At 48.3% G+C, this 22,834-nt stretch overlaps 2 protein-coding genes across 3 annotated transcripts; both read left to right on the top strand.

Moving 5' to 3' along the window:
* Nucleotides 1-7,799: 7,799 nt before the first annotated feature.
* Nucleotides 7,800-11,085, top strand: LOC125521890 (putative FBD-associated F-box protein At1g50980). Of its 2 annotated transcripts, XR_015610829.1 has the most exons (4): nt 7,800-8,914; nt 9,001-9,135; nt 9,243-9,873; nt 10,807-11,085. XR_015610829.1 is itself a non-coding variant. In XM_048686950.2 (3 exons), the coding sequence occupies exons 1-3, from the start codon at nt 8,015-8,017 to the stop codon at nt 9,606-9,608; spliced, it is 1,401 nt and encodes a 466-aa protein (XP_048542907.2). In that variant the 5' UTR covers nt 7,800-8,014; the 3' UTR covers nt 9,609-10,028. The 2 variants fall into 2 exon arrangements, 1 of the variants encoding a protein (XP_048542907.2); XM_048686950.2 differs by lacking the exon at nt 10,807-11,085 and having other exon boundaries at nt 9,243-10,028.
* Nucleotides 11,086-12,772: 1,687 nt separating this feature from the next.
* Nucleotides 12,773-15,263, top strand: HSA32 (Aldolase-type TIM barrel family protein). The gene is made up of 5 exons (XM_048688429.2): nt 12,773-13,011; nt 13,838-14,029; nt 14,125-14,335; nt 14,577-14,800; nt 14,906-15,263. The coding sequence occupies exons 1-5, from the start codon at nt 12,865-12,867 to the stop codon at nt 15,014-15,016; spliced, it is 885 nt and encodes a 294-aa protein (XP_048544386.1). The 5' UTR covers nt 12,773-12,864; the 3' UTR covers nt 15,017-15,263.
* Nucleotides 15,264-22,834: the final 7,571 nt, after the last annotated feature.

The raw sequence follows: 22,834 nt of genomic DNA on the forward strand, positions 1-22,834 counted from the left end.
AAGGTATCGATGAGAGGCCATGTAGGAGTACATGGTGAGTTGTTTCATTGAGGTCGTCCCTAAGAACTGAGGTCTGTATGTGTGATTTTAAGAATCATCTACTACCATGCATTGGGATCCTTAATTGACCCTCTCGGCTTCTTAATCACCCTAGTACTCTGTCCAGGAGTTGCAATTAGTTTCTGGTGTTTGTAGGTTATGTGTTGGCGGCCGTGCGTAGCGCTGACCCTAGGGGTGGGCTATGTTGCGGTAGATACACCGTGGCACGGTGTACCGAGTCACCCGTTTGGTGTCTCGGAAACCCTGTTCACATCGTTCGGGGCCGTATGTGGAAACCTCGGCTGGACTCCCTGCGGATGGAATCTGGATAGGCGATAAACCTGGATTAGAGACTTGAGTGTTTAGGTAGGCCGTGGCCGACACCCTCATTGGGCTTCCGCTTGAAGGTTGCCGAGTACATGTCGTGTAAACGGCGGTAAGTGGTGAAAGCGTGTATGACGAAGTACACCCCTGCAGGGTATAAAACTATTCAAATAGCCGCGTCCGCGGTAAAGGACTACTTGGTTGCCTATAAAGTTCATAGACAAGTTAATGATTACTACTAAAAGACTCAAGATAAGTGTGAGTACCGAGGATGGCCCTCTCGTAGGATAACAAGGGAGGATCCCCGGTGGGGTGTTGTGCTGGTGAGTAGCGGACTCGTAGTGGATAGCTTAGCCAAGAGTCAAAGCTGGCTTGCTGCAATAACCCCATCACCTTCTTGAGAATGAGCATGTATAGTAGGTTCTGTTGTAAGACTTGCTGAGTACCCTTGTACTCATGTTTGCTTAATTACTGTTTTCAGACGACAACACCGCCCCCTCCGATGGGTTCTACGTAGACCTTAATGTCGACGAGTGACTAGCCACCCAGGTGGTGATCCTGGCCATGGAGGGCCCTATGTAGATAGACAGGCTTCGAGAAGCCTTCTTTCTTTCTAGTGTCTGTACTCAGACTAGTTGCTTCCGCATGTGCTTGTATGATTGTATGATTTGAGTGTCGGGTCGTGTGACCCCTACCTGTATGAATATGTTATGTATGGCTCCTTGGAGCCTTTTTAAATAAAGTACTTGAGCTGTAGAGTTTTGTTGTGATGTCATGTTGTATGTACTCATATCGGGCATATTGTGTGTATGATTGAAATGCTTGGTATGAGTGGGATCCGACAATCTAGTTGTTTATCCTTGGCAACTTTTCTTATGGGGAAATGTAGTCGGGTGTTCCTCGAGCCATAGTAGTCCGCTACAGCCCGGTTCACCGGAGTCCTGCTAGCCCAACACTACTGCTCAGGACACTTGACTGGCCGGCATGTGTTTCACTTCGTTCCTATGTCTGTCCCTTCGGGGAAATGTCACGCGGTGACATCCGGAGTCCTGCCTAGCCTGCTATAGCCCGGGTTCCCCGGAGTCCTGTTAGCCCAGTGCTACAGCCCAAATTCACTCGCTGATGACCGACATGTTCGATGTGATTCATGTATGCCTGTCTCCATAGGTTTGTGCCGCTTTGGGTTCACGACTAGCCATGTCGGCCCGGGTTCTCTATCATATGGATGCTAGCGACACTATCATATACGTGTGCCAAAAGGCGCAAATGGTCCCGGACCATGGTAAGGCGACACCCGTGGGATACCGTGCGTGAGGCCGCAATGTGATATGAGGTGTTACCGGCTAGATTGATGTGACTTGGAATCGGGGTCCTGACAGATGGCCTCTCGGTGGGGAGCTTGGCAGGCTTGCCTCAGAGCCCTGGCAAAAGATGACTACATGAGAGAGCCGCAGGGCCGGTTAAAAATCAAGAGATCATCTTGGCGTACAAGCCAAGATGGCAGCGATCAGATCAGTTCCATCTTCTATAAAACCTTACCCCTATCACCTATATAAAGTAAGGACTATGGCTAGCCATCCCATCTACTCCTGTAGAAACATGCTCTCATTAGTTATATATCATCCCTGTTGTACCCCTCGCATGAGGTACTTCACCATGGATACAAATCAGAAGCGGATGTAGGGTGCTACCCCTCTAAGGTGGCCTGAACCTGGGTAACTTCCTCGTGTGACCTTGGTACATTCGTCTGTGCTGGCCACTTTACAGAGGGTGCTGGCGGTTCTATGTACCGTCAATTCACGCGCGAGGCATGGGCTGCGCTGGCCGGAGACCGAATCCAGATCAGATCTCCCCTCGCTTCCGACGGCCTCCCACCAGGAGAAAAGCCTCACCTTAGGCTCCTTCAACTTCACCATGGGCTGGGCGGGCCGAGCCGACATCAACCCATTGGCCTCCCTACCCTGCATCGTCTTCTTTGGTGCACTGGCATAGTGGCGTTCGTCATCGACCGCCATGATGACCTTCGCGTGGGCGTCTCGCCACTCAAACAGATTGCGTCAACGATCTCCTCGAGGTCCACAACATCTTCACCGCTGACCTCCTATTCGGAAGGTGACGATCTGGCACCAATAGACCGAGTGCTTGAGGCCCTCCGCGTTCGCCTTGAGATCGGACCACTGCATCAACCTAATAGTGAGCCACCGCCCCACCTCAACGTCACACCTGGTCTCTATGGTATGCGACAATTGCTTCATTAACCATATCATAGTTCTTCATCCTGAATTGGTACACCCTGGATTGCAGCCTCAGCGCTGCTAGCCTCAAAAATAGAAGACGAGGAGGCAGGCGTCATCTCCATCACCGAGTCTGGAGATAGCTAGGTAAACTTGGCACCAGCAACTAACGGCGAGGGCGTCCCAGAAGCTATCACTTTGGAGCAGGTCTTGATGATAACACCAAGTGGCCCTCCAAACAATAGCTCTTCGGCACGAGGCACGACCCCACTCACCAACCTCACTAGCGAGGCTGCCGCAAACACACATGATTCCACTCGCGGCAGTGACACCGGCTTCAGACCCGGTAATCTCCACAAGTTTCCCGCCTCCGGCTCCCGCTCCATTGGGGCAATACCCCAATGGTTTCACCATCTCCAAGAATGGACCCCCGAGGTTCATGACTCCTGGAGCCAACGTCTCTAGCTTCGTTGACAGAAACAGCATTGGATTGGGCTTAAGCACCTGAAGATAATGTTGGTTTTGGCAGACGGTTATCCTCATGTCATCGTGTGTACCGCTCGAGGCACATCAACTTGTTTTTCTGCATTTGTTGTTTGCCAAAAGAAAAGAAAAACTTGTTTTTTCTGCATTGCTGAGAGAGAGATTTAGTTTTTATAGTTTTATTGTTGCAACACTAGGCTTTTGGTGGACCTCTCACTGAGCGTGGGATTTTGCTGCTGGACATGCGATCTTTCCCACAGGCTGAAAGGATTTGCAGGAAGCCTTGTGACCTACTGTGGAGCTATGGTGTTTTCAGAGCAAGTATATAGGGTGAAAAAAAATGTGGTGTTAGGCAAAAGTGCAGGACACAATCCGCACGGTCGGAAACCGCCTTGGCTTGGAGCCGAAACGTCACAGGCTCTTCGGTGTCGAAACCACGAGCTCTTTGGTGACGTTTAGACTGCCCACTGTGGGAGTAATTTCCATTGTAACATAGAGTCCAACTCATCAAAATTGTTTATATGGCAATGATTTAATAAAGGGAAAGATGATTTGAGTAACATATGTAGTTACTCATGTTATGAGTAACATCACACATATCAAGACAAGATGAGTTTACAATCTGATAAATGAAATGTTGTATTTTTTTTAAGAACCTGATAAATGAAGTGTTGTATGACACCATACATACAGTCGGACTTGGCAAATCCGCCTCCCTATACGTACGCGGACGCGCCTGGGCGTGCCCGCGGACACTGACCAGGCACTCCCTATATCCGCGCCTCCACACCTGTGTATCTCATATTCCATCCCCTATATTCATACTAAACCATGCAAGGTAGATAAAAACTACGTAGATCATGAGCGGACATACAAATGCACAACCGGTTCATCAAAAGATCACAACCAGATCTTCAAAAGATAGTCAAAGTTCACATAATACATATAATATGGCGGACAAGTTTAAACTACATGTAAAAACTTGAAATTAAGACGGATGTTCATCACTTCCTCGCCGACCCTTTGCCCTTCCGGTCGTCGGCGCAACTGTAGGAGTCCGCGGCAGGAGGTGGGTCCGCGTCGGAGCTGTCGGACCCGTCGTTGAAGGAGGAATTAAAGATGACGATGTAGCGTTGCAAGCGCCAGACGACGCGGTCTTGCTTGCCCTTGAGCTTGGCCACCTTTGCCACCTCTGCCGCTGCCTCCTGCTCGGATTGCTCAATGTGAGCCGGAGCTGCTTGGTGTTGATCCTCCAGAGCCGTCAGGCCTTCGTCTCTGCCTCAGTCAGTGACCGGCGGCACACCCACTCAAGGAGACGGCCATCCTCGTCGGGCATCCGGCGGTAGCGAGCAGACTACGCAGACGCATTGGACCCGCCCGCAATCTCCCTTGCCCTTTGCCTCTCGCGGCGGGCGGCACGTGCCTCCGACTCCGGAGTCCGCATCCGCAGTTGTGGCGAAGCGGGCACTAGAACCCAGCGCTGCCCGCACGGAGTAGCGGCTGAAGGTGGAGGAGGCTGTCGAGTGAGAGGAGCAGACCGGGCAGGCCTCGCTGATCCGCGCGTGGGGTGGGAAGGGCCGGCGTCAGGGTCGGCGTTGCGGTGACGGGCGACAGGTGGCGTAGCATCAGACCTGGAGCTGCCGCCCGTATCGACCCGCGAGCGCTCGAGCGCGATGCGGAGCGCTAGCTCCTCCTCGTCTCCAGAGCTACCATCGGAGTGGCTGCCGGTGCTGGACATGCTCACCGGCGCCAGAGATTTGGCGGATTGGGAAAATGAGAGCGCCGGGGAGGGGAGCGGAGTGAGCTAGGGTTTCTGTCGGACGGGTTTTTTTGTAGGGTCAGGGTGGGTCGGGCTGACGTGGCGGACGCGCCCGGGCATGCCCGGGCCACCTCATATCGGCCCTACATTTGAGACGGATATGATGGGTGTTGGTTAATCCGGACGTCTGAGTCTCGTTTGAGAGCTTCGGACGGGTCGGGTTTTTATGATCGGTCAGTGACCGGACGGCTTTCCCGGGCGTTTACACTGCTCATAGTGGGAGTAACTTCTCTAGTAACATAGAGTCTGATTCATCAATTTTGTTTATGTGGTAATGATTTAATGAGGAGAGAGATGATTTGAGTAACATATGTAGTTACTCATACTATGGATAACATTATACACATACCAAAGATAAGATGAGTTAGAGCATCTTCAGACGTTGTGCCTCTAGGACGCGTTTTTTCGGCCTTCTGGGTTGCCCCGGCATAATTTTTGCATTGGGGATGATAATTTTTCCCGGATGCGCCGACGTGTGCACCTAGATGCCGATGGGGTACAACCCGGGGGAGCCGTAGAGCGTGAGGGAGGCCACGCGACGTAGGGGTAGGCCTCCAGCCGGTGCACCACGCGACGGGCCAGCGTGCGTCCACACCTCCTCGTCCTTTCTTTGCCTCCTTGGCGCGGGCGCCGGCGCCGGCATGGCGCAGTCTTTGCCGCCGTCGCTGGTACCGCAGTCCGGGGCGGCGGTGGCAGCGCCGAGGCCCACGTCGTTCGGGCGCACCATGTGGACGGTCATCACCGTGGCCATCAGCGCCTTCTTCTTCCTGCTCTTCTTCTGCAGCTACATCAACCAGTGCCTCCTCACCGAGAACGCCGCGCCGCAAGGGGCCAACGCCGCCGCGACCGGGCCGGGGCGTCCAGGAGGGGAACGCACGGGCTGGACCCGGCGATGGTGGCACAAGATCGGCAGGGGTGTGCTGGAGTGCGTTGTCTGCCTGATGGCGTTCAAGGAGGCCGACGACCTCCGGTTGCTTCAAGCAGTCCCATCTGTCTAGAAGCAGCGGCAAGCTTATATCTTCTTCTCTTTTCTCGTCGTGCTCTTTATCGGTCGATCGCGCGCAATAATCCATACAAATTGGTTTGCGATGCATATATGACATTTTTTAAAAATTTCCAATCTATTCATCTCAAATCATGATAGTATAAAAACGATCAGACGTAATAAAAAATTACAACCAGGTCCGTGGATCACCGTGTGACGATTACAATCACTGGATTGAGCCGAAGACACGCCACCGTCATTGCCCCTCCTTTTTTTTGCGGAAAAAATATCTAATCTATTTATCCTCAATTATGAGAATACAACAAACACCAAAAATAATAAAAATTACATTCAGATCCGTAGACCACCTAGCAACGATTACAAGCACTAAAGCGAGTCGAAGGCGTCCCGCCGTTATCGCCCCTCCCTCGTCAGAACCGGGCATTCTTATTGTAGTAGACAGTCGGGAAGTCATCGTGCTAAGACCCCGTAGGACCGGCGCACTAGAGTAGCAACCATCACCGTTGAAAAAAGGCGTATATCGAAAGTATCAAACCTACAACACCCAAACCAAGACGAACGAAGACCGAATCCAAATAGATCAACTGAAGACCAGGACTGACCGAATCCCGCGATATGCGACGGAGACACACCTCCACACAACTTCCGACGACGCTAGCCACATAATCGGGACGAGGATAGAACGTGGGAGACATTATCTTCTATATCTAAATAGCTAGCCCCCACTAACATACTTCTCTCAACATGCAAGCATACCACCTCATCATTCAACTTGCATAGAAAAGGCCCACCTCAACATGCAACTATAGATATTAAAAATCCACTTCAACATGCAAACATGCATGCATGTAAAATTCCATTCTATCATGGTATTAGATATAATTCTTATATAATTTTAAAAACTATTATTTCAAATATTCATATTCCATATAACCAAAATCTCACTAAAATACTGCAAAATATTCCCGCAACAACGTGGACATCGAACCCTAATAAGAACGAGAACAGGGTCCCTCCCGCTGGCGGGAGGTCGAGATTCTCCGCCCTCCATAGCCCAAAAGCCATCACAGATGGGGTGGACCGGCGACAACGTCAACGTGAGAAAGAGAAAAACTTGGATGTTTTCTTGACTAGTAAGATGCCCGTGCATTGCACGGAGCACCGAAATCCATTGATCCGGGAGTTGTTTATTTGACAAAATATGTGGGGTCATCTCATGTATAACAAATATCGTTATGTTTCTTTGGATATTCATTCTTCTCTAGAGCTCACAAGCATCCGGGTGAATAGTAAATGTAGGCAAAATAGATAAAAAAATATATATCTTTTGCAAACAAAAGCGTTCAAGTGTTCAACCTGCATCCAAACTTCATGAAGAAATAACACTTGTTGTGCTTTGCGAAAAATGATCTTGAAGAATTATTTTTTGAGTATCAATCTTGTTTGTTTTTTAAAGACTACCATGAATGTAACTCGGGATGACTTGGAAGGGGGCGGAGGAGATGGCGAGGAGGATGGGGTCGTGGTGGTGGTCGGCAATACGGCCTGAGAGAAGGCATCAGAGGCGTTGGGGGCAGACGGTGCTGAGAGCAGCGACCTCTCCAGATCCTTCTTATTTTTTTCTGAGATGGCTAGATGAAGTGAGAGGGAGAGATGGCTGAACGTGAGAGGTAGGGGGGTATCTACAAATGAGGTGTGGAGTGTGGGGGTCTTTTTGCAAAACTGACATAGTTTGTCTCAAATGCGTTGGATATAAATCGAATGGTTGTAAATGAAGGATGGCAGGCACACCATCACCACCAACTCAGTTTTTTATAAAAGTAGAGATACATATAGACTTTAGATCTTTATATTAATTAAGTACTCTCATAGATGATACATGGATTGATACATATAATTTTTCAAAGTTGATTGATTTTTTTTAACCGAGATTACCATTTCTCGTCTCCTAGAAATTCATAAATTACGTGAATTACCATCAAGATCTGGCGAACCCTAGCTGCCCTGTCCATCCCAATTCACTCCCGACCTCCCCATTCCGTCCCCCATTTCCCCATCCGTGCAAGTGGAGCATTGCGGCCAAATCTGCCGTCCCGCTAGCCGCCGGCCATGGAGGCCGCCGTAGCGCCAGCGGCACCCGCAGCGAAGACGGCACGGAGGGGCGACTGCCACGAGAACGCCGCCGATTTCATCAGCAGGGTCCCCGACGCCGTCCTCTGCACCATCATCTCCCTCCTCCCCACCAAGGACGGCGGCCGGACGCAGGTCTTCTCCCGCCGATGGCGCCCCCTGTGGAGCGCCGCGCCTCTCAACCTCGATGTCCGCACCCCTTACCCCGGCCCCGGCGTCCCCGTCCGCACCTCCTCCGTCTCCCCCGATGTCGTCCCCAAGGTAATCTCGCAGCATCCTGGTCCCGCCCGCCGATTCTGCTTCCACGGCCTCCGCCCGGGCGACCTCCACGACCAGGCGGAGAGCTGGTTCCGCTCCCGGGCCCTCGCCAACCTTGAGGTGCTCGAAGTCGGCTACAAGGTCCACGGTGAAAAAGACTTACAAGAACTTATTCTGGCAAGAATTTCGCTGCCGCCATCCGCCTTCAGCTCTGCACCTACCCTCCTCGTTGCCAAGATCGGCTACTGTGATTTGCCCCGAGAGATGGTGCCGTCCATGGGCTTCGACCTCCTCGAGCTTCTCTCCTTGATCTCCGTTTCCATCTCAGCGGACGTCTTCCGCGGACTGCTCTCTGCTTGCCGTGCCTTGAAGAGCTTACACTTGGCCGAAGTTCGTGGTGCTCGTTGCCTCCATGTTCGCTCGCCGACTCTTAGGAGTATCTGCTTCCGTGACACCTCTGGTAAAGTAGAGCTTGTCATCGAGGATGCGCCTCACCTTGTGAGGTTACTAATGCCTTTTGGTGGCCGAGATGATTGTGGTACCATCCGGGTAATTTGTGCGCCTAAACTGGAGGTATTGGGCCCTTTGTTACCTGTCGTCTCGAAGCTCCTAGTCTCACAGGTATCACCATCATCCTCAAACCTTGCATTTGGCATTGCTACACGGAGGTAATTATTTTTTTCATGTTCATTGTTTGTTTTCTTCAGGGAATAAGTTCAGCCGGCTTGGCAAACTCGGTGCACACCGTGAAGATTTTGTCTCTCAGGTGTTCTGGATATGAATTGGACGGAGTTCTTAATATCCTTAGGAGGTTCCCCTGTCTTGAGAAGCTCTATGTCGTTGTGAGTGCTCATTTTGCTTGCTTTAAAACTTCTGATTTGATTGACGTATTGTTTGTAACCGCTTTAACACAGAGACGCTTGACAAATTCTTATTATCCATTTTGTAGTTCCACAAACACAAAGAGATGGATAAGAAAATTGAGCCTCAGTATGACCGACTACATCCAATTGAATGCCTTCAAACCCATCTCAAAACAGTGGTGTTTGAAACATTCCTAGGCCATGATAAACAGCTTGAGTTTGCCAAGTTCTTTGTTTTGAATGCAAAAGTGCTAAACAAAATTGAATTTGAAGGATTTTATGGTGCCTACAACAGTGTATCGCTGGCTTATCAACACAGGCTGCTACGAGTAGAAGACAGAGCTTCTCAAGATGCTCAATTTGAATTCATGAATAGACATCGCAATACTGTGAATCATCTCCGAAAGCATATCCATGATTTGTCAGTGGCTGACCCCTTCGAACAGCCATAGACAGGGTTGATGCCTGAAGATTGCACTGTTCTTAGTCTCTTGTCCTTGTTTTTAAGACAATATTGATTCCTGAAGATCGCATCATGTTCCGCATAGACCTGCTCAATTTTCTAGCCTAAGGTTCCTCTGCAATTCAAGTAACTTATGAAGTTGCCACTGTTAAACGCTGCAAGAGATGCTTTTGGATGCAAAAACAGTGTGGAAAATTTCTGATGGGGAGGGATGCAAAAACATCACTGCTGAAAGTTGTAACTGGTGACAGCTGGTAAGTGGTAACCCCATCTGCCAAAAGTCCTACGGTCTTATCCTGTGGAATCGTTCGTGGTTTGGCTCTGCCTAAGCTGTACTAGGAACACATCCTTGTGTTGAAAACTTAATTGCCTTTTCAGTTAGTACATGGAAAAAGCAGGAGATGTTTAATTGCTGATCTGTTTTTTTAATGTGTGTGTGCATATATCATTTGCTTGATGCTTACAAAGGCTTCATTTAGCACCTGTAGGCTGGGCCCCTATGCTTATAAAGGCTTTTGCATGAAGAATTTGTCTTTTTAGTTATTACTATATACAGAAGCACAAGATGTTTGATTGCTGATGTGTGTGTGTGTGTGTGTGTGTGTGTGTGTGTGTGTGTGTGTGTGTGTGTGAGCATTCTTAGATGCTTAGGAAGGGCAACCTGTAGGATAGGCCCCTTATGCTTTTCTAGTTAGGAGAGTTCTCTGCAATTTTCAAGTTACGCTATCAGGCTGAAGTTTTGCTAGTGATCCTCAGCAGCCCCGGTGGGGAGCCCGGGACTAAATGCTGCAATAGTCATCATCTCTCTCCAGCTGGAACATGTGATGATCTCGTCGTATTCAAAAGTTTTAGTTTACTGAAGTGAATTCAATTGCCACCTTGTACAAATTTACAAAGCAATTTTACCCTTTCCTGTTGCAAGAACCAACATTGAATTTTGCTCGAGTACCTGAACACTCATCAACTTGTTTTTCTGCATTGATGTTTGCCAAAAGAAAAGAAAAGGAAAGAAGAAAGAACTTGTTTTTCTGCATTGCTGACAGAGATTTAGTTTTTTATATATAGTTTTATTGTTGCTACACTAGGCTTTTGCTGGGCCGCTAACACTGAGCGTGTGGTAGCCTATTTCTTTTCTCAATGGCGTTTGACTTGGATTTTGTTGCTGGACATGTGTATTTTTCCAACAGGCTTAGAATTTGCAGGAAGCCTTGTGGCCTATTGTGGAGCTATGGTGTTTTCAGAGCACAAGTATATATAGGCCGTGTGGCTTTTGTTTCGCCCAACATTGCGTGCATCCTAAGTTTCGCAGAAGCGCAGGACATAATCCGACAATGCTCGGGACCGAAACACCACAGGCTCTGTGGTGTCAAGGTTTTTTTTCTGTTTAAAGGCTCTCTGTTGTCAAGGTTAAAACTATGGTGAGCCTTGTGATTTCTATTCCGCGCAACCTTGCCTGCCCCGCAAGGACACAAAATTTTTAAAACAGATAAGGAGAAAAAAAATTCAGAAAATGAAGCCTTTTTTTTTTTGAGAAAATTCAGAAAAGAAAGCTGGAAATGCACTTGAAGCTTGTTTCTTGTGGCATTTTTCCTGTAAAAAAATTTACTTTGAGTTTTTTTAGAAACATTTTGAGCTTGTTTTTTTCGGCCGAAAGGCTGGGCTATTTCCGAGCCTGCGGTGCAGCTTTTGTTTCGCCAAACATTGCGTGCACCCTAAGTTTGGCAGAAGCGCAGGACACATTCCGCAGGGTCGGAAACCGACAATGCTCGGGACCGAAACACCACAGGATCTCTGGTGTCAACGGTATATTGCGTGCAACCTTGCCTACCCCGTAATGACTCACTCTATGCATATGAAAACCGAACCGAAAAACCATACCGAAAATAAACTGAACCTAACCAATTTTATGGTTTCTGGTTTCGGTATGGTATGAACTTTTCATACCGATTTGAACTTTGGTTTTTATGGTATATACCGAAAAACCGAATGGTTAACCGAATAAACCAAAGCAAAAAATAAATTTATATTTCTTGAGATGAACAACCATACAAGTTGTCATTTTCTTGTACATGTGTAAAATTCCCTACTAAGCACATAATTTTTTCTTGTAACATAGTCATTTTTCTCCTTTTAAAATGCTAAGCACGTTCATAACCATCAATAGATGAATCAATGCATGCACATATACTTATATATATAGTTATATACTATCTATGTAAAAGAGTATGTACTTTGACTCATAAATTTGCAAATTATTATTACGTCCTTTTTAAATTCGCGTCAACTTTGGTTATTATGGTATATACTGAAACCATACCGAAATAATTTGGTATATACCGAAACCGAACCGTATTTTAATTTCATACCGTATTTATTAAAGTATTAATACCGTACAAACCGAAAAACCATATAAACCGAACCATGTAAACCGAATAAACCGAACGCACAGAGTGAGTAATGACGCAAAACCTTTAAAACAAACAAGGGAAAAAGACCAGAAAATGAAGCCTTTTATTTTCTGAGAGAATTCAGAAAAGGAAGCTGGGAATGCACTTTGAGCTTGTTTCTTGTAAAAAAAATTACTAGCAAAAAGGCCTATGCATTGCAATGGGAGAAAAAAATAAATCCTCTCATATCTCTAGCTGCATTAGTTGGACAAACTGTGCATGGCTGGTTCACAGGATATGAGACCAAATCCTCCGGCCGGCAATTTTATTTTTTGCCAGCTCTCCGGATCTGGGCCTTAATGCGCCGCCAGATGGGCTTTCTCCGTTGGGCCAAAACGGGTAGCAAGTATAACGAAACCAAATAGCATATGTGAAATTAATTGAAGCAGGACCAAACGAAGCGGGACGAAATCAAGAATATCACCTCCCTCTAATAGTACGTATAGATATAGATTTGGAGTTTTTTTTTTTTGAGAAACACTTAGAGCTTTTTTTTGGAGCAGTTTCTAGCTTGGCTAGGCTGCTGGGCTATTTCCCAGAACCTTTCTTCTGAGGTTCGAGCCGGGCTGTTTCCGAGCACATCATAAATGACCCATCCGAACATGAGCGATAAGTCGGGCTGGCCCAACAACACATATCTAATGGTGGCCCACCGGCCAGGCCCATCCGTGTCTCTAGAAGCAGCGGCAAGCTTCCACCTCCTTCTCCTGTCTTCTCCCGTCGGTCCTGCCGCTCTTTATCGGTCCACCGATCATCATCAGCAGAAGACAGAGAGAGAGAGAGAGAGAGAGAGAGACGATGAGGGGGTGGAGAGAGGAGGTGGTGGCGCTGTCGCTGGAGGCGCACGGCCCCGGCGACGACCGGCCGGAGAAGCCGCGCCGCTACGGGGTCACGGAGATGAGGAGCCCCTGCTACACCTTCCGCCCCGCCCACCACGCGCTCCAGGTCCGCCCGCCCGCCCATTTCCTACTAGCGCTGCATGCATTTCTCAGTCGCTGTTGGGGGTCGCGACTCGCGATGCGCGAATTTGAGTCCCGCGTAGCTCGATTCCGCCGAGCTCTGTGTCGTGTGCACGCGTCCCGTTCGGAATCGGCAGTTTGCCGCTACCAAATTCAGATCGAAGCCCCGTTTGTGAAGAAGTTGGTGTGCAGAATTAGCTGAGGCATGCGGAGAAGTTGGAGTGTACGACGGTCACGGGTTCGATTTACACATCATTTTTAGTGGTTTCAGTCTGTTCAACTTGGCTGGACGACCGTTGTTGCTGAGTGGTACTTTGGTAAGAGCATATATGCTACAACTCAGATTTGCCAGCGTCTTAGGTCTATTGGCTGCGGGTGTAAGAGCATATTGGCATGTAAGGGAGAGCCACTATGAAGATGGATACGACAAATTCCGCCTGCAGTCTGCAGAGGGGATGTGGATATGTGATGGTGAAATGAGGAAATGTGGCTGTAGCATTTTTGTGCTCAACTTTTTCCCTCATGTCTCCATCAACACCTCTTTGTGCAGGTTAAATTTCTTCAGAATCCCTGTTGTACCACCCTTTTGAAGGAAGAAATGCCGCGCACATTCTTAGAATGAAAGATGAACCATTCTGAATTTAGAGGAAACTCTGAAGATACAGAGATAATTATCAGAACAAAGACACATAGCTCCTTACCGGGTTCCCACTTTAATAAATCTTTGTGCCGGTTAATCATAATGCTGCTTATTTTTCACTATCTAGACATTTCTGATAGCAGATTCTCAAGCCAGCCGTATTTTATTTCAGGAAATTTTGGATAATATCGGCCCTTTTGTTGACGGTCTGAAGTTTTCCGGCGGATCTCATAGTTTGATGGGAAAGGAACTGATCAGAGAGATCACTGATTTGGCGCACAAGCATGACATGTATGTGAGCACTGGTGACTGGGCAGAGCATCTTCTGCGCCAGGGACCCTCTTCCTTCAAGCAATATGTAGAGGTATGTAGAATAGATATCTTACTGTCCTGGTTGTATGTTATGTGCGCACAAATTGTGTCTGAAGCCTGTACGTGACATAAAATGTATTGTTGCAGGAATGCAAAGAGTTGGGATTCGACACCATTGAGCTCAACGCTGGATCTCTCAAGCTCCCTGAAGAGGCTATCCTGAGACTAGTCCGCCTCATAAAGAACACTGGTCTGCGAGCCAAGCCCCTGTTTTCAGTGAAGTTCGACAGCTCTGATATCCCTGCGGCTGGTGATAGGGCGTTTGGGGCTTACATAGCTCCAGTGAAGCAGAGCTCAGGTAAGCAGAAGCACTACCGTTCCACTGTACTCATATAGTATATGCAGTGCTATTTCTCCAGTTGTACAAGTCATAACTTGGTCATTCTCAATCGTCGGTGTCTTATCCTCTGTTCTTGAAAAAAATACTGTCGGTGTCATGTTCCTCTGTGAGGCTGCGAACATAACTTCTTTCCTTTCATAAGATGGCTACATTGCACTCCCTTATTTATGTGCCTGCATTTTGTGGTGTTCGTTTGCAGAAAGAGTCGAAGACATTGACCTGCTGATCAGGAGGGCCGAGAGATGCCTGGAGGCAGGTGCAGATATGATCATGATCGACGCCGACGACGTGTGCCAGCACGCGGACTCTCTCAGGGCGGACCTCATCGCGAAGATCGTCGGCCGGCTCGGGCTGGAGAGAACCATGTTCGAGACGTCCGGTGCCAACACCTCCGAGTGGTTCGTCAAACGATACGGCCCGCGGGTACGACGCTTCCCTCACTCAATCCCTCCCTGAAACTGCAACTGCAGAATGTTTGCATGCTGTGTCTTTCGCGGTCTGATCACTGACATCGATTCACTGACGCAGGTGAACCTCTTCGCCGACCACTCCGAGGTGATGAACCTGGAGCGCCTCCGGGGCTTGGACGTGCGCAGGAGCGTCCGGCCCCTGCTCCCTTCGCCGTTCTTCCTGATGTGATGACGGCCTTCCTGAGCTCTGACATGAGCCTCAGCTGAGACCCAAGCGAGAAGTGTTGATGGAGTTGAGTTCCTACTGGCTACTGCCGTGAGTTGTGTGAAGTGTTACTGAGAACCTAAGCACTGTTGATGGAGTTGTGAGTTGTGGAGCCGAGGCAGCGTGTTGGTAGCAGGTAGCAATAAGGCGAGAACTTGTGTGTGTGCGTAAATTGTACTCGGAGCAACTAGTACAACTTGTTTCGTATGTACTCTTTCCGTTCTAAAATAGATGACTCAACTTTATACTAACTTTAGTATAGAGTTAGTATAAATTTGGGTCATCTATTTCGGAACGGAGGGAGTATGTGTGAATGTGATGATCCATGTAGAGCAAGATTGCCTGAATTGCCGAGATGAACACAAGAGAACGTGTGCCCTGGTTCCTGAGGACACGGAAACGAATACGTGCCTTAGGTCATGCATCGTGCTTCTTGGCGACGCGACGCGACTGCGTTGAATTTGCCGGTTTGCTGCGCCTGCGTCTCTCTTGCACCAAATTCCGTTTGGAGCGTCTAATCGTCAGATGCTTGAAAAACCTGTTCAACAGTCATTTTGTTTCATGACCGTCTGATCTGCATACAACCGCCCACAGTTTTATCTTTCTTCCTCTCAACCGTCTTTTTCCTCGAGCCATGATCTGACCCATCAACCGCCGGCCACCTCTCGGCTTCCTCGTTCATCAACCGCCGGCCACCTCTCGGCTTCCTCGTTCGCTAGCGTCCTACTACACTGGCGCTGTCGCTATCGTCATTCTCTCTCGCGTGTTGTTGCACTAGCGCCATCGCCAGCATCGTTTTTCTTAACCTTCTATCCCATGTCTTACTACACTCGCGTGGTCGTTGTTCCTCTCGGTCTACTCTCTCATGTCCTGTTACATTGAAGCTATCGTCTGACGTCGTTCCTCTCGGCTTCCTCGTTCACGTCCTACTACACTGGCGCATCGTCATTGTTGTTCTTTTCGGCCTCCTCCTCCGCGTCCTACTACACTAACACTGTCATGGCACGCACACTGCATTTTTTCTCCGTCATCCTCTTGCCTTAATGCCCTCTTATTCGTTACTTCACACGGACTTTTCTCTGTGGCGACGACGCTAGCAACTAGTTCATCGTGCTGTCAATGGGCTCGCTGGCCCGTGACTCCGTGCTCGTCATGTCGGACGCGGCGCTGCGACCACTACCCACCGCTGTGTGTTATGTGCTGAAATTTGAGATGGGCTTTAGGCCCATATAGCAATTTCTGAAAATCTCTAAAGGCCCATGTGGGTTTTATTGACACTAGGTGTAGTGGGAAGTTTAGTTCCACCCCGCTAATGGAGAAGGAGTTGGAACTCTTTATAAGGGATTTTCTTCCATATGCTATTGAAGCTTGAGAAGAGAAGAGGCCCTCGCGCGCTCCTCCTCCGCCGCCCGCCTCGCCACGCCTCGTCACGACGGGTTGCGGGATTGAGCAGAGCCGAGCTCACACCTACGCGCTTATTTTTGTTAGTCACTAACGGAGAGTTTCTGACAGCTGGGCCACGATCTGAGACGTCGGATCGTCGGCTGTCACGGACTCGGACGTGGGTCGAGCCCACGTCTCTCCACGCGGCTGCGCCTATATAAGTGTGGGGTGTCTCCCAACCCTAGTCGTCACGATAAGATCGCATCTGCTCACGCGCATGCCCACCGTCGTTCTTTTGCTATTGCTGCCGCCGTTGACTCCTCGTCACGACACGCCGCGGGTTGCGGGATTGAGCCGAGCCAAGCTCACACCTACGCGCTTATTTTTGTCAGTCACTAACGGAGAGTTTCTGACAGCTGGGCCACGATCTGAGACGTCGGATCATGGGTTGTCACGGACTCGGACGTGGGTCGAGCCCACGTCTCTCCACGCGGCTGCGCCTATATAAGTGTGGGGTGTCTCCCAACCCTAGCCGCCACGATCAGATCGCATCTGCTCACGCGCACGCCCACCGTCATTCTTTTGCTGCTGCTGCCGCCGTTGACTCCATCCCGTCCGCCGCGTACACGGTTGACAGGAGAACAGGTCTCCGAAACCCCGTCCCTCCGGTTCCTGTATGGGAGAGGGACGAATAGGTTTTTGGGAAGCGACTACGCGACTGCTTGCTGTTCGTCTACTTCCTCTACGTCCGCGTCGCCCTCGTCATCATCATGTCCACCGACGCTGAACGTGCCGCCGCCGAGAAGCTTGAGGCCGACAAGAAGGCCGTCGAGGACACCGCCACCGCCGCGGCGGCTTCTGCCTGACCCACTGGAGGGTATAACACGTTTATCCCACTCCTGTTATTTTCATATTAGCAGTACTAGCAGTATGTATAGATTTGTCTACTGTTTGCTTAGTATGTGCATGTTTAGATCAGAGTCAGTACGTCGTCAATTCAGTCAATGCCATGCTATTGATTTATTTATGGATTAAATTAGTCGAAAAATTGCCTATTTACTCATCAATCCAAAAACCTATTATGTGTAGGAATTTTTCGGCAAGTGGCTTTGCCGCTGCACTAAAATCGGATAAGTTTATCGGTACGTATTTTAAGCGTTGGCAGACTAAGACCACTTTATGGCTCACGGCTATGAACGTGTTCTGGGTCACCGGTGTCTTCACGGGAACGATTGCTCCTAAACAGGAGAAGGCGTTCAAGGAGGCCACCGCTGTGTTTCTCGCAGCAGTTCTTAGCGTGATCGGAGATAAACTGGTCGACGCATATTTACATGTGCATGTCGCCAAGGACTTGTGGGAGGCGCTCGAATCTAAGTTCGGGGCCGCCGATGCCAGGAGCGAGATGTATATTATAGAGCAGTTCCACGATTACAAGATGGTTGAACACCGTCCTGTACTGGAGCAAGCTCATTAGATAATATGCATTGTTAAGGAGCTTGAGCTTCTTAAGTGTGAGTTACCGGGCAAATTTGTCGCGGGCTGCATAATCGCTAAGCTCCCTAATTCCTGGAGGGACTTTGCCACCACTCTGAAACATCAAAGGCGTGAATTCTCTGTGAAGGATGTCATTGGCCATCTGAGTGTTGAGCGGAATTCAAGGGCAAAGGACTCACACGAAAAAGGGGTCAAAGGAACTTCTGTTGCCAACATGGTTAACCAGAGGAACCATAACTCCCACAAGCCCAAGGGAAAGAACAGTGTCCAACACAATACCGACTTTAAGAAGAAGGGTAAGAAGACCTTCAAGAAGAACAAGAAGGATGAGGGCTGCTTTACTTGTGGTTCGGTTGAACACTGGGCAAACAAGTGCCCTAACAAGTACAAGAAACCAGGACAGGACTCCAAGTCTGTCAACATGATTGTGGGCAACAATGAGAATGGTGCATCTGGGTATGGTAATTTATTTACTGTTTTTTCAGTGTTTCAGTCCACCGATTGGTGGGTGGACACAGGTGCAGGTGTTCATGTGTGTGCTGACATTTCATTGTTTTCTTCTTACCAGGTCACAGGCCACGGGTCCGTATTGATGGGGAATGGCGCGAGTGCTTCTGTTCATGGTATTGGCACGGTCGATTTGAAGTTTACTTCGAGAAGGATCGTGCAGCTGAAGAACGTGCAGCATGTCCCCGCCATCAAGAAGAACCTCGTTAGTGGCTCCCTTCTATGTAGAGAAGGGTTTAAGTTGGGTTTCGAGTCTAATAAATGAGTTGTTAAGAGATATGGACTCTTTGTTGGAAAAGGTTATGAGAGCGGAGGGATGTTCCGCTTTTCCCTTGCAGATTTTTGTAATAAAGTCGTGAACCATATTCATTCAAATGTTAATGAATCTGAAGTTTGGCATTCACGTCTTTGTCACATTAGTTTCGGTGTTATGACGCGGCTAGACAAGTTGGATTTAATCCCGAGTTTCACCTTAGCCAAAGGTTCTAAGTGCCTTTCATGTGTGCAAGCTAAGCAACCTCGCAAGCCTCACAAGGCCGCGGAGGAGAGACACTTGGCACCGTTAAAACTCATACATTCTGATCTATGTGGGATGAATGGTGTGTTGACTAAAGGTGGAAAGAAATACTTCATGACATTGATAGATGATTCCACTAAATATTGCTATGTGTATCAGTTAAATACTAAAGATGAGGCTCTACACTACTTTAAAATCTATAAGGCAGAAGTTGAGAATCAACTTGAAAAGAAAATTAAACGAGTCCGGTCAGATCGTGGTGGAGAGTACTTCTCGAGTGAGTTTGATTCCTTTTGTGCGGAACATGGCATTATTCATGAGAGGACGCCTCCCTATTCACCCCACTCAAACGGGGTTGCCGAGCGGAAAAACCGTACTCTAACTGATTTCGTTAACGTCATGTTAGATACATCGGGTTTATCCAAGGCATGGTGGGGGGAGGCTATATTGACAGCATGTCATGTCCTGAATAAAGTTCCGACAAAGGATAATGAGATCACTCCCAATGAGAAATGGGCGAAGAGAAGGACAACACTCTCGTACTTGCAAACTTGGGGCTGTTTGGCGAAAGTCAATGTGCCGATTCCCAAAAAGCGTAAGCTTGGACCCAAGACTGTGGACTGCGTTAATTTGGGCTATGCTAAGAACAGCGTTGGCTATAGATTTCTAGTAGTGGAATCTGAGGTACCTGACCAGAAGGTCGGTACAATTATGGAGTCTAAGGATGCTACATTCTTTGAGGATATTTTTCCTATGAGAGATATGCAAAGCACTTCTAGACAGGAATCTGAGGAGACTACCGAGCCTGCCATTTCTATGGATTATTATGAACAAACACATGGTGAAAATCCTAAGGAGGATGACGAGGAAACCCTTGGTAGAGGCAAGAGACAAAGGGCTGCAAAGACCTTTGGTGATGATTTCTTCGTGTACCTCGTGGATGATACTCCCACTTCTATTTCAGAAGCGTATGCCTCTCCAGAAGCTGACTACTGGAAGGATGCGGTCCATAGCGAGATGGATTCCATCATGGATAACGGTACATGGGAGATCACTGAGCGTCCCTATGGATGCAAACCATTAGGATGTAAGTGGGTGTTCAAAAAGAAGCTTAGGCCCGATGATACGATTGAAAAGTACAAGGCTAGGCTTGTGGCCAAGGGCTATGACCAAAAAAAAGAGGAAGATTTCTTCGACACTTATTCACCTGTGGCTAGACTGACCACCATTAGAGTATTACTTTCGTTGGCGGCCTCGCATGGTCTTCTTGTCCACCAGATGGATGTTAAGACGACTTTTCTAAATGGATAGCTAAACGAGTAAATCTATATGCAACAGCCAGATGGCTTTGTGATAGATGATCAGGAAAGAAAGGTGTGTAGGCTGCTGAAATCTTTATATGGCCTGAAGCAAGCACCTAAGCAATGGCATAATAAGTTCGATACAACTCTGACATCTATTGGTTTCGTTGTTAATGAGGCTGACAAATTTGTATACCATCACCATGGTGGGGGCGAAGGAGTTATACTGTGTTTGTATGTTGATGGCATACTGATATTCAGAACCAACCTCAAAGTCATTGAGGAGGTCAAGTCGTTTATGTCTCAGAACTTTGAGATGAAAGACCTTGGTGTGGCTGATGTTATCTTGAACATCAAGCTACTAAGAGATAATGAGGGTGGGATTACACTTCTGCAATCCCACTATGTGAAGGAAATATGCCCTAGAGGCAATAATAAAGTTATTATTTATTTCCTTATATCATGATAAAAGTTTATTATTCATGCTAGAATTGTATTAACCGAAAACATAATACATGTGTGAATACATAGACAAACAGAGTGTCACTAGTATGCCTCTACTTGACTAGCTCGTTAATCAAAGATGGTTATGTTTCCTAACCATGGACAAAGAGTTGTCATTTGATTAACGAGATCACATCATTAGTTGAATGATCTGATTGACATGACCCATTCCATTAGCTTAGCACCCGATCGTTTAGTATGTTGCTATTACTTTCTTCATGACTTATACATGTTCCTATGACTATGAGATTATGCAACTCCCGTTTACCAGAGGAACACTTTGTGTGTTACCAAACGTCACAACATAACTGGGTGATTATAAAGGAGCTCTACAGGTGTCTCCAAAGGTAGATGTTGGGTTGGCGTATTTCGAGATTAGGATTTGTCACTCCGATTGTCGGAGAGGTATCTCTGGGCCCTCTCGGTAATGCACATCACATAAGCCTTGCAAGCATTGCAACTAATGAGTTAGTTGCGGGATGATGTATTACAGAACGAGTAAAGAGACTTGCCGGTAACGAGATTGAACTAGGTATTGGATACCGACGATCGAATCTCGGGCAAGTAACATACCGATGACAAAGGGAACAACGTATGTTGTTATGCGGTCTGACCGATAAAGATCTTCGTAGAATATGTAGGAGCCAATATGGGCATCCAGGTCCCGCTATTGGTTATTGACCGGAGATGTGTCTCAGTCATGTCTGCATTGTTCTCGAACCGTAGGGTCCGCACGCTTAACGTTACGATGACAGTTATTATGAGTTTATGCATTTTGATGTACCGAAGTTAGTTCAGAGTCCCGGATGTGATCACGGACATGATGAGGAGTCTCGAAATGGTCGAGACATAAAGATTGATATATTGGATGACTATATTCGGACACCGGAAGGGTTCCGGAAGAGTATCGGATAAAACCGGAGCACCGGGGGGTTACCGGAACCCCCTGGGGGGTTAATGGGCCTTATGGGCCTAAAGTGGAGAAGTGGAAGGGGCTGCCAGGGCAGGCCGCGCGCCCCCTCTCCCCCTGGTCCGAATTGGACTAGGAGGGAGGGGCGGCGCCCCCTCTTTCCCTCTCTTCTCCACCAATCCTACTTGGACTAGGAAAAAGGGGGGGAGTCCTACTCCCGGTAGGAGTAGGACTCCTCCTGCACCACCATAGGGCCGGCCGAACCCCTCCCCCTTGGATCCTTTATATACGGGGGCAGGGGGGCACCTCTAGACACACAAGTTGATCCACGTGATCGTTCCTTAGCCGTGTGCGGTGCCCCCTACCACCATATTCCACCTCGATCATATCGTTGTAGTGCTTAGGCGAAGCCCTGCGTCGGTGGAACATCATCATCGTCACCACGCCGTTGTGCTGACGAAACTCAACCCCGAAGCTTTGCTGGATCGGAGCCCGGGGAGCGTCATCGAGCTGTACGTGTGCTAAGAACTCGGAGGTGCCGGAGTAACGGTGCTTGGATCGGTGGATCGGGAAGACGTACGACTACTTCCTCTACGTTGCGTCAACGCTTCCGCAGTCGGTCTGTGTGGGTACGTAGACAACACTCTCCCCTCTCATTGCTATGCATCACCATGATCTTGCGTGTGCGTAGGAATTTTTTTGAAATTACTGCGTTCCCCAACACTATGTTGATAAGGTGTTGAGTCGTTTTGGATATTCGAACTGCATACCATCTCAAACACCATATGATCCTAGCGTGTTGATTCGAAAGTCCAAAAGCACGGCTATAGATCAATTGAGATACTCTCAAATCATTCGTTCACTGATGTACCTAGCGAGCGCAACGAGGCCCGACATCGCGTTTGCTGTGAGCAAACTGAGCCGGTTTGTTTCCAAACCGGGTGATGTACATTGGCATGCTGTTGAAAGAGTTATGCGCTATCTGAAAGGTACTATCAACTATGGACTTCACTATACTGGAGACCCGTCGATACTTGAAGGGTATAGGCGAAGTGGATCTCTGATGCTGATGAGATGAAGGCCACAACTGGGTATATGTTTACTCTTGGAGGTGGCGCTGTTTCCTGGAAGTCTTGTAAGCAAACGATCTTAACGAGATCGACAAT

Source organism: Triticum urartu, chromosome 7A, assembly GCF_056163025.1.
Source record: "Triticum urartu cultivar PI428250 chromosome 7A, HENAU_Tu73, whole genome shotgun sequence".
NCBI classification, from domain to species: Eukaryota; Viridiplantae; Streptophyta; class Magnoliopsida; order Poales; family Poaceae; genus Triticum; species Triticum urartu.